The 11,701-nt window shown below is 59.8% G+C and overlaps 1 protein-coding gene across 5 annotated transcripts in view; it reads right to left on the bottom strand.

Moving 5' to 3' along the window:
- MTOR (mechanistic target of rapamycin kinase) overlaps window positions 1-11,701 on the bottom strand; it is a 109,332-nt gene that overhangs the window by 26,865 nt on the left and 70,766 nt on the right. For all 5 annotated transcript variants that reach the window (XM_075839360.1, XM_075839364.1, XM_075839362.1 and 2 more), the window contains 5 exons: window positions 4,236-4,353; window positions 3,953-4,147; window positions 3,597-3,697; window positions 1,940-2,036; window positions 1,123-1,221 (listed from right to left, as the gene is read on the bottom strand). In XM_075839360.1, the coding sequence (XP_075695475.1) occupies window positions 1,123-1,221; window positions 1,940-2,036; window positions 3,597-3,697; window positions 3,953-4,147; window positions 4,236-4,353 (610 nt within the window). The remainder of the gene's footprint in view (window positions 1-1,122; window positions 1,222-1,939; window positions 2,037-3,596; window positions 3,698-3,952; window positions 4,148-4,235; window positions 4,354-11,701) is intronic.

The following is an 11,701-nucleotide window of genomic DNA, read 5'->3' as shown; positions in this document are numbered from 1 at the left end:
TACTGAATGCAGTAAATGTTTGGTGTAAGAGCCTTATCACGCCTGATAACTATACAGCAATGGTCCTTGTAACTTGTCCAAAGTAGAATTCAGACAGCCGGGAAGATTATAAAATATGCCAATATCAATATATGCTGAAATACTCAGATGGACTCGGCACATTTTATCAGCAGCGATCTCCGGAGGCTTCCAGGGGAATCACAGCTCCATTGTTCATTGTTCCAGTAATGAGGCCGTGATACAAAGTCCAGAGAAGGTTCATAAAATAAAACCGCCTTTCCCTATCTGTCTCATTGTTCCCGCGCATTATGGCGATTCCTATAACTACAAACATTTCATTCCAGAGACGCTGGAGGAAAATCTCTCATTTCATTGTAAATTCCAGAGAGGATTTGTTGTCACTCGTCCCAGGCAAAGTAAACTTCTGTCTGATCCCCCGTGATCGCCTGCCAGTGACCAGTTCATCCTAGTCGGTCAATGGTACCAGAATATCAGACAGATATTATCCTACTTTTAATACTTAGAAATCACTCACTGGTTTCATAATCTTTGCTTGCGGTCAGTGAATGGAAAAAATTTAGAATGAAAACATGCCCCGACCTAGTCCTCTTCAGACAGATGTACAGTTTGTTAGAAGAGAGAGTTCTGATACACTTAAAGGGGTTATACAATCAGGGCAACCCCGATATATATGCCCTATTAGGTCCCAAAGCATCGGACCACCATCTGTGACCCAGGGGAGAGAGACACTAAAAAGCAGCGACTCTCCAGACCTGATTACACGGTCAGTCGGCTAATTTTAAAGGCTACATGTAATACTACATTTCCCCTATAGAGGCCGCAGTAGGGGAAACAAGAAGCTGATGAGAAGATCATCTGATCACCACAGCGAGTCTCTATTGTCTATAAGAAAACAACCCCCTTAACGAGCTGTGTGAGCAGGACTAGGTCAGGACAGGGTTTCACTCACAGCAAGCAGAGATCTTTAAAATGGAAAGAAATTGATACACAACGGATATGAGTTTATTTATATAAAAGCAGAAAAGTCTTTATCTCCAACTGCAAAATATGACTAATTACAGTTACTTATTCCCGGATAAACTACAGAGACGATCTGATTACCTGTGGATGATATCGGCCAATATCGGTGAGCAGCTGGTGGATGAGCCGCCCTACCAGAGGTCTCGGGGTGTCTATTCTGGCAATGAGCTGCGGAATCACCTGTGAGGAGCAAACACGTAATGGAAGAAACATTCATGAATGGAAGAAAGTGAAGTGTATATATATATATATATATATATATATATATATATATATGCACACACACACACACACACACACAGACGTATATACATACATACACATGGGTGTGTATGTGTGTGTGTATATATGTGTGTGTATATATATGTGTGTGTATATGTGTGTATACGTGTGTGTATACATGCACACACCTACCCACATGCATATATATATACACACACATACACACACGGGGGTGTGTGTATGTATACTGGGGTGCGTGTGTGTGTGTGTGTGTGTGTGTGTGTGTGTGTATGTGTGTGTGTGTGTGTGTGTGTGTGTATATATATATAGCCTCACTTTCATCTATTATTCGCTTCATACTACAACCTAATTATTTAATAAGGGTCGGCATGTAAAGTATTTCATGGTGACGGTTACGTGGCTTGGATTTAATGCATGACAGAGGAAGAGAGATCAAGTACGAGATGGTTTTAGGTTTCTTTATGGAAAACACATTGGGGTGCTGCCCGTCATGACATGGGTATGTGGTAATCAGAGAAACGTTTCATTATCCCAATAACCTTCTTAAAGGGAGTTCAGAAAAAGAACAAGTCATATTACAGGGTGAGCGTCGCTGTGTAGAGGGGATCAGCGCTGACCCCGGACACTCGCTGCTATTTACAGCCACTGCTCTTACCTGCAGCCACGTGTCGATCTGAATGGTCTTAATTCCCTCCACCAGAGCTTCATTCACATCCGGCCAGTGACCATAATCAAACCAGAGAGTGAGGACCCTGCAGTAAAGCAATGATCAGTGTGAGACATCAGCACAATCCCGTCACTTATCCCCCGGCCACTGTCACGTCATGGAGATCCCTATCCATTCACCAACTCGGTAAGAGGGAAGGTGGTGGGGGAGTAAAGGATGGGGTGTCCACAGATCATTCCACCCAAGAGCAGCACTTGCTCTGGGGGACCTGAACTTGTCCATTGCGACCAATGGATACCGATTGGAAAGGGTCACAGCAGCGGGATCACCCCCATCAGCTTATCACCGGCGGCTTTACCCACAGAAGAGATTTTTTTCCATGCCGGACAATTGTTGCAATCACTTAAAGGGGTTGTCCCCAGATTAAAAGTTATTTCCTAACCACAGGCTAGGTGATAACATGCTGATCGGTGGGGGTCCCACTGCTGCGACCCCCACCGATCACATGAACGGGGGTCCCGTTCCACCGAATGAATCGAGTGCTGTACTCTGCTATCTCCGGAAATCCAATAGACCGTGTACGATGCGGCAGTGCACATGTGCAACCTACCGCTCCATTCATTCGGAGGACCAGGACCCCCTTTCTCGTGATCGGTGGGGGTACAAGCGGTCGGACCCCCACCGATCAGAATGTTATCACCTATACTGTGGTTAGGGGATAACATTTAATCTTGTGACAACCCCTTTAACACTTAGAAGTACAGAACCGCAGAGCCGGGATCAAGAGGTGGGCAGGAGAGGCAGCTTCATGGGGTGCACCCGACTCCTCCATAAGGAACATACAGATACTCCTCGACTTGATCAGCGGTGCTGCCGATCACTATGACTGGTGCTATTATCTGGGCACTGATAAAGCTGGCATGAGATCACGGAAACTGGTAGCACTACGAGGCCTGGTCACACAATGCAGATTTGAGGTTGATTTTTTAGGAATTTTTTAAGCCAAAACCATAAAATATACAAAAGGAAGGCCTTAAATGGTCTCCTCTCCCAGATCCAACGCACGCAAAATCTGCATCAAATCTGCTTTATGTTTATTTGGACACTTATTTGGCTGGTAAAATTAGATCTGGGGGGGATTTTGATTAGTCCAGCCCCTTTAAACCAGTACCGATAAAAATGCAGCCAATCAGATGACTAATCATAGAACTTCAGGCATTGGAGCCCACTGGGTCCTAGTGCACAGGTCGAGTCTCTTTTCACCGGACTCTTAGTACTTTCTGGTTCTCCTCATGAATGAATATACACAAGCACGCTGGATTTTTGGACACAAAATCTCCATTTCTCATCTTAAACATTTCTATCTGATGCCTCAAATCTTTGATTACATTGCACGAGTCAGATCGTATTAAATTCACCAACAAGGAGTCTGAGCTTTCGCCACGTCGCCCGCTCCGACACCAGATCTGAGTTTAGGATTGTTTCGTTGGCCTCCAGCATCTCTCATATCCTCGGTTTAATCCAGGAAATACTTGAGTCCTTATCATTCAATCTCAAAAGGGAAAACAAGACATTGCCCAAGAGGAAATTGTGCCGGGAAAGGAGGCCAAAGCTTAACTGGTGGAGCGGCGGCGGCGAGTCTTACCTCAAGGTGTCCTGCAGGTTGTTTCCACGAGACAGAGAGATGGAGCGGAAAAAGCCCTGTACGGCCGGCACGGTGTATTGTAGCAGGGTGTGGGAGATGTCCTGTGTGCGGAGAAATCACATTACGTTACTCAATCACCTTCTGGATAACCCGAAAATAATTTATATCTTCAAAGGGTAACTAAACATTCGACAAACTTCTGACAATTCAGACATTTTGATTGGTGGGGGTCCGAGCACGGAGACCCCCACCGATCGCTGAGCCACTTTGTTTCTGTTCGGCTCCTGAATAGCCAATGACTCTCACAGGGTGCCAAAACAAGTGGCCAAGAGGAGCCCATGTTATGTATCCGGTACCTCTGACGGCTTCTTCTGAATAGGAGATGGCACCGGACTATTCTCCCTGCTCTCTCCTTCACTCTCGCTCTCACTGCCCTCCGTGTTGGCACTGGCATTGCTCGGGTGCCGGACCTTCTTCTCATCCCTTGGTTGGTGTTGGTGCTTGAAATGTAGCACGGCCTCGAAATTCATGACCGCCCAGGCATGCCAGGCCTGAGAAGAAAGCGACAACTTTAATAAACTTACATATGTATTGTGATTTTTGGTGGCATGACATTCTCTGGCACAGAGCAGCTCTCACCTTGTACCAGTTGAGGTCGTGTTCAGTGGCGGCATTGTAATAGTCCAGCACGTTGGGGATTGTGCACTCATTGATGCCTTGTAAGTTCAGCTGCCACTCCCCGAGCTTCAGGAAACACCTGCAAAAATGTGTCCATTCAATCAAAAGTAAGAAAATGCTCCGCTACAGTCAACTAGTCAGTAAGTGATAGATTCAGACTGATCAGGTAAGAACCCATTCACGTCATGTATTTTGGTCTAAGTTTAGTGTATATACCTGGAGAACCTCCTGATGTCTACGTTACACGGAGGCTGCGACAGCGTGGTCTACTGCAGAACTAAAACCAGCCCAACCACAGGCCAAGAGGACACAACTTTGGCCTCCGTCAGGATAATGGAGCCCCATGGACATGTTTAGGGCGTATGCCGGGAGCTTTCCTGCGCACACGCTAAACATAGGGGAAAAACGTGATGTGAAGGAGGCCCAACATGACACAGACGTCATCTGTCAACCGGGCCCGATACTGGAGCATTTGGTCAGACTGTCCTATGGATACCACTTGGGTCACATAACTTAAAAAAAGAAATTATATTCTATCTATCTATCTATCGATATATATATATAGAGCCCCCCCCCCATCTAGCTCCCTCTCCCCCCCTCCCATCTAGCTCCCTCTCCCCCCACCCTCCCATCTAGCTCCCTCTCCCCCCCCCTCCCATCTAGCTCCCTCTCCCCCCCCCTCCCATCTAGCTCCCTCTCCCCCCCCCCTCACATCTAGCTCCCTCTCCCCCCCCTCCCATCTAGCTCCCTCTCCCCCCCTCACATCTAGCTCCCTCTCCCCCCCCTCCCATCTAGCTCCCTCTCCCCCCCTCCCATCTAGCTCCCTCTCCCCCCCTCCCATCTAGCTCCCTCTCCCCCCCCCCTCCCATCTAGCTCCCTCTCCCCCCCCCTCCCATCTAGCTCCCTCTCCCCCCCCCCCTCCCATCTAGCTCCCTCTCCCCCCCTCCCATCTAGCTCTCTCCCCCCCTCCCATCTAGCTCTCTCCCCCCCTCCATCTAGCTCCCCCTCCCCCCCCCTCCCATCTAGCTCCCCCTCCCCCCCCTCCCATCTAGCTCCCCCTCCCCCCCCCATCTAGCTCCCCCTCCCCCCCCCTCCCATCTAGCTCCCTCTCCCCCCCTCCCATCTAGCTCCCTCTCCCCCCCTCCCATCTAGCTCCCCCTCCCATCTAGCTCCCCCTCCCCCCCCCTCCCATCTAGCTCCCTCTCCCCCCCCCCTCCCATCTAGCTCCCCCTCCCATCCCCCCTCCCATCTAGCTCCCCCTCCCATCTAGCTCCCTCTCCCCCCCCTCCAGCTCCCTCTCCCCCCTCCCATCTAGCTCCCTCTCCCCCCCCCTCCCATCTAGCTCCCTCTCCCCCCCCTCCCATCTAGCTCCCTCTCCCCCCCCCTCCCATCTAGCTCCCTCTCCCCCCCCTCCCATCTAGCTCTCTCCCCCCCTCCAGCTCCCTCCCCCCCCCCTCCCATCTAGCTCCCTCTCCCCCCCCCTCCCATCTAGCTCCCTCTCCCCCCCCTCCCATCTAGCTCTCTCCCCCCCTCCAGCTCCCTCCCCCCCCCCTCCCATCTAGCTCCCCCTCCCCCCCTCCCATCTAGCTCCCCCTCCCCCTCCCATCTAGCTCGCCCTCCAGCTCCCTCTCCCCCCCCTCCCATCTAGCTCCCCCTCCCCCCCCCTCCCATCTAGCTCCCCCTCCCCCCCCTCCCATCTAGCTCCCCCTCCCATCTAGCTCCCTCTCCCCCCCCTCCAGCTCCCTCTCCCCCCTCCCATCTAGCTCCCTCTCCCCCCCCTCCCATCTAGCTCCCTCTCCCCCCCCCCTCCCATCTAGCTCCCTCCCCCCCCCCTCCCAGCTCCCTCTCCCCCCCCCTCCCCCCCCCTCCCATCTAGCTCCCTCTCCCCCCCCTCCCATCTAGCTCCCTCTCCCCCCCCCTCCCATCTAGCTCTCTCCCCCCCTCCAGCTCCCTCCCCCCCTCCCATCTAGCTCGCCCTCCAGCTCCCTCCCATCTAGCTCCCTCTCCCCCCCCCTCCCATCTAGCTCCCCCTCCCCCCTCCCATCTAGCTCCCTTTCCCCCCCTCCCATCTAGCTCCCTCTCCCCCCCCCCTCCCATCTAGCTCCCTCTCCCCCCCCCTCCCATCTAGCTCCCTCTCCCCCCCTCCCATCTAGCTCCCTCTCCCCCCCTCCCATCTAGCTCCCTTTCCCCCCCTCCCATCTAGCTCCCTCTCCCCCCCCCTCCCATCTAGCTCCCTCTCCCCCCCCCCCTCCCATCTAGCTCCCTCTCCCCCCCTCCCATCTAGCTCCCTCTCCCCCCCCCTCCCATCTAGCTCCCTCTCCCCCCCCCCTCCCATCTAGCTCCCTCTCCCCCCCCCCCTCCCATCTAGCTCCCTCTCCCCGCCCCCTCCCATCTAGCTCCCTCTCCCCCCCCCTCCCATCTAGCTCCCTCTCCCCCCCCCTCCCATCTAGCTCCCTCTCCCCCCCCCCTCCCATCTAGCTCCCTCTCCCCCCCCCCTCCCATCTAGCTCCCTCTCCCCCCCCCTCCCATCTAGCTCCCTCCCCCCCCCTCCCATCTAGCTCCCTCCCCCCCCCCTCCCATCTAGCTCCCTCTCCCCCCCCTCCCATCTAGCTCCCTCTCCCCCCCCCTCCCATCTAGCTCTCTCCCCCCCTCCAGCTCCCTCCCCCCCCTCCCATCTAGCTCCCTCTCCCCCCCCTCCCATCTAGCTCCCCCCCTCCCATCTAGCTCTCTCCCCCCCTCCAGCTCCCTCCTCCCTCCCTCTCCCCCCTCCCATCTAGCTCCCTCTCCCCCCCCTCCCATCTAGCTCCCTCTCCCCCCCCCTCCCATCTAGCTCCCCCTCCCATCTAGCTCCCTCTCCCCCCCCCCTCCAGCTCCCTCCCCCCCCTCCCATCTAGCTCCCTCTCCCCCCCCCTCCCATCTAGCTCCCTCTCCCCCCCCCTCCCATCTAGCTCCCCCTCCCCCCCCCTCCCATCTAGCTTCCCCTCCCATCTAGCTCCCTCTCCCCCCCCCTCCAGCTCCCTCTCCCCCCTACCTCCACCCCCTCCCATCTAGCTCCCTTCCCCCCCATCTAGCTCTCCCCTCCCCTCCCATCTAGCTCTCCCCTCCCCCCTCCCTCCCATCTAGCTCTCCCCTCCCCCCTCCCTCCCATCTAGCTCCCTCTCCCCCCCCTCCCTCCCATCTAGCTCCCTCTCCCCCCCCCCTCCCTCCCATCTAGCTCCCTCTCCCCCCCCCCTCCCTCCCATCTAGCTCCCTCTCCCCCCCCCTCCCTCCCATCTAGCTCCCTCTCCCCCCCCCCCTCCCTCCCATCTAGCTCCCTCTCCCCCCCCCCATCTCCCTCCCATCTAGCTCCTTCTCCCCCCCCATCTCCCTCCCATCTAGCTCCTTCTCCCCCCCATCTCCCTCCCATCTAGCTCCTTCTCCCCCCCATCTCCCTCCCATCTAGCTCCCTCTCCCCCCCCCCTCCCTCCCATCTAGCTCCCTCTCCCCCCCCCTCCCTCCCTCCCATCTAGCTCCTTCTCCCCCCCCCCTCCCATCTAGCTCCCTCTCCCCCCCATCTCCCTCCCATCTAGCTCCTTCTCCCCCCCATCTCCCTCCCATCTAGCTCCTTCTCCCCCCCATCTCCCTCCCATCTAGCTCCCTCTCCCCCCCCTCCATCTAGCTCCCTCTCCCCCCCCCCTCCATCTAGCTCCCTCTCCCCCCCCTCCATCTAGCTCCCTCTCCCCCCCCCTCCATCTAGCTCCCTCTCCCCCCCCTCCATCTAGCTCCCTCTCCCCCCCCCCTCCATCTAGCTCCCTCTCCCCCCCCCCCTCCATCTAGCTCCCTCTCCCCCCCCCCTCCATCTAGCTCCCTCTCCCCCCCCCTCCCATCTAGCTCCCTCTCCCCCCCTCCCATCTAGCTCCCTCTCCCCCCTCCCATCTAGCTCCCTCTCCCCCCCCCTCCCAGCTCCCTCTCCCCCCCTCCCATCTAGCTCCCTCTCCCCCCCCCTCCCATCTAGCTCCCCCTCCCATCTAGCTCCCTCTCCCCCCCCTCCCATCTAGCTCCCCCTCCCCCCCTCCCATCTAGCTCCCTCTCCCCCCCCCTCCAATCTAGCTCCCTCTCCCCCCCCCTCCCCCATCTAGCTCCCTCTCCCCCCCCCTCCCATCTAGCTCCCTCTCCCCCCCCTCCCATCTAGCTCCCTCTCCCCCCCCCTCCCATCTAGCTCCCTCTCCCCCCCCCTCCCATCTAGCTCCCTCTCCCCCCCCCCTCCCATCTAGCTCCCCCTCCCATCTAGCTCCCTCTCCCCCCCCTCCAGCTCCCTCTCCCCCCCCTCCAGCTCCCTCTCCCCCCTACCTCCACCCCCTCCCATCTAGCTCCCTTCCCCCCCATCTAGCTCTCCCCTCCCCCCTCCCATCTAGCTCTCCCCTCCCCCCTCCCATCTAGCTCTCCCCTCCCCCCTCCCTCCCATCTAGCTCCCTCTCCCCCCCCCTCCCTCCCATCTAGCTCCCTCTCCCCCCCCTCCCTCCCATCTAGCTCCCTCTCCCCCCCCCCTCCCTCCCATCTAGCTCCCTCTCCCCCCCCCTCCCTCCCATCTAGCTCCCTCTCCCCCCCCCTCCCTCCCATCTAGCTCCCTCTCCCCCCCCCCTCCCTCCCATCTAGCTCCCTCTCCCCCCCCCCTCCCTCCCATCTAGCTCCCTCTCCCCCCCATCTCCCTCCCTCTCCCCCCCATCTCCCTCCCATCTAGCTCCCTCTCCCCCCCATCTCCCTCCCATCTAGCTCCCTCTCCCCCCCATCTCCCTCCCATCTAGCTCCCTCTCCCCCCCATCTCCCTCCCATCTAGCTCCCTCTCCCCCCCCCTCCCTCCCATCTAGCTCCCTCTCCCCCCCCCCTCCCTCCCATCTAGCTCCCTCTCCCCCCCCCCTCCCTCCCATCTAGCTCCCTCTCCCCCCCCCTCCCTCCCATCTAGCTCCCTCTCCCCCCCCCCCTCCCTCCCAGCTCCCTCTCCCCCCCCCTCCCAGCTCCCTCTCCCCCCCCCTCCCATCTAGCTCCCTCTCCCCCCCCCCCTCCCTCCCATCTAGCTCCCTCTCCCCCCCCCCTCCCTCCCATCTAGCTCCCTCTCCCCCCCCCCTCCCTCCCATCTAGCTCCCTCTCCCCCCCCCCTCCCTCCCATCTAGCTCCCTCTCCCCCCCCCTCCCTCCCATCTAGCTCCCTCTCCCCCCCCCTCCCTCCCATCTAGCTCCCTCTCCCCCCCATCTCCCTCCCATCTAGCTCCCTCTCCCCCCCATCTCCCTCCCATCTAGCTCCCTCTCCCCCCCATCTCCCTCCCATCTAGCTCCCTCTCCCCCCCATCTCCCTCCCATCTAGCTCCCTCTCCCCCCCCCCTCCCTCCCATCTAGCTCCCTCTCCCCCCCCCTCCCTCCCATCTAGCTCCCTCTCCCCCCCCCCCTCCCTCCCATCTAGCTCCCTCTCCCCCCCCCCTCCCTCCCATCTAGCTCCCTCTCCCCCCCCCCTCCCTCCCATCTAGCTCCCTCTCCCCCCCCCCTCCCTCCCATCTAGCTCCCTCTCCCCCCCCCTCCCTCCCATCTAGCTCCCTCTCCCCCCCCCTCCCTCCCATCTAGCTCCCTCTCCCCCCCATCTCCCTCCCATCTAGCTCCCTCTCCCCCCCATCTCCCTCCCATCTAGCTCCCTCTCCCCCCCATCTCCCTCCCATCTAGCTCCCTCTCCCCCCCATCTCCCTCCCATCTAGCTCCCTCTCCCCCCCCCCCCTCCCTCCCATCTAGCTCCCTCTCCCCCCCCCTCCCTCCCATCTAGCTCCCTCTCCCCCCCCCCCCTCCCAGCTCCCTCTCCCCCCCCCCTCCCTCCCATCTAGCTCCCTCTCCCCCCCCCCTCCCTCCCATCTAGCTCCCTCTCCCCCCCCCCTCCCTCCCATCTAGCTCCCTCTCCCCCCCATCTCCCTCCCATCTAGCTCCCTCTCCCCCCCATCTCCCTCCCATCTAGCTCCCTCTCCCCCCCATCTCCCTCCCATCTAGCTCCCTCTCCCCCCCATCTCCCTCCCATCTAGCTCCCTCTCCCCCCCATCTCCCTCCCATCTAGCTCCCTCTCCCCCCCATCTCCCTCCCTCTCCCCCCCATCTCCCTCCCATCTAGCTCCCTCTCCCCCCCATCTCCCTCCCATCTAGCTCCCTCTCCCCCCCCATCTCCCTCCCATCTAGCTCCTTCTCCCCCCCATCTCCCTCCCATCTAGCTCCCTCTCCCCCCCCTCCATCTAGCTCCCTCTCCCCCCCCCTCCATCTAGCTCCCTCTCCCCCCCCTCCATCTAGCTCCCTCTCCCCCCCCCCTCCATCTAGCTCCCTCTCCCCCCCCCCTCCATCTAGCTCCCTCTCCCCCCCCCCTCCATCTAGCTCCCTCTCCCCCCCCCCTCCATCTAGCTCCCTCTCCCCCCCCCTTCATCTAGCTCCCTCTCCCCCCCCCCTCCATCTAGCTCCCTCTCCCCCCCCCCCCTCCATCTAGCTCCCTCTCCCCCCCCCCTCCATCTAGCTCCCTCTCCCCCCCCCCTCCATCTAGCTCCCTCTCCCCCCCCCTCCCATCTAGCTCCCCCTCCCCCCCTCCCCCATCTAGCTCCCTCTCCCCCCCCCCTCCCATCTAGCTCCCTCTCCCCCCCCCTCCCATCTAGCTCCCTCTCCCCCCCCCTCCCATCTAGCTCCCCCTCCCATCTAGCTCCCTCTCCCCCCCCCTCCAGCTCCCTCTCCCCCCCCCTCCAGCTCCCTCTCCCCCCTACCTCCACCCCCTCCCATCTAGCTCCCTTCCCCCCCATCTAGCTCTCCCCTCCCCCCTCCCATCTAGCTCTCCCCTCCCCCCTCCCTCCCATCTAGCTCTCCCCTCCCCCCTCCCTCCCATCTAGCTCTCCCCTCCCCCCTCCCTCCCATCTAGCTCCCTCTCCCCCCCCCTCCCTCCCATCTAGCTCCCTCTCCCCCCCCCTCCCTCCCATCTAGCTCCCTCTCCCCCCCATCTAGCTCCTTCTCCCCCCCATCTCCCTCCCATCTAGCTCCCTCTCCCCCCCATCTCCCTCCCATCTAGCTCCCTCTCCCCCCCATCTCCCTCCCATCTAGCTCCCTCTCCCCCCCATCTCCCTCCCATCTAGCTCCCTCTCCCCCCCCCCTCCAGCTCCCTCCCCCCCCCCCTCCCTCCCAGCTCCCTCTCCCCCCCCCCTCCCTCTCCCCCCCCCCCTCCCTCCCATCTAGCTCCCTCCCCCCCCCTCCCTCCCATCTAGCTCCCTCTCCCCCCCCCTCCCTCCCATCTAGCTCCCTCTCCCCCCCATCTCCCTCCCATCTAGCTCCTTCTCCCCCCCATCTCCCTCCCATCTAGCTCCCTCTCCCCCCCATCTCCCTCCCATCTAGCTCCTTCTCCCCCCCATCTCCCTCCCATCTAGCTCCCTCTCCCCCCCATCTCCCT

Source organism: Rhinoderma darwinii, chromosome 10 (genome assembly GCF_050947455.1).
Source record: "Rhinoderma darwinii isolate aRhiDar2 chromosome 10, aRhiDar2.hap1, whole genome shotgun sequence".
Classification (NCBI taxonomy): Eukaryota; Metazoa; Chordata; class Amphibia; order Anura; family Rhinodermatidae; genus Rhinoderma; species Rhinoderma darwinii.
Note: the sequence above shows the minus strand (reverse complement) of the source record. Positions and strands in the feature narration are given on the sequence as shown.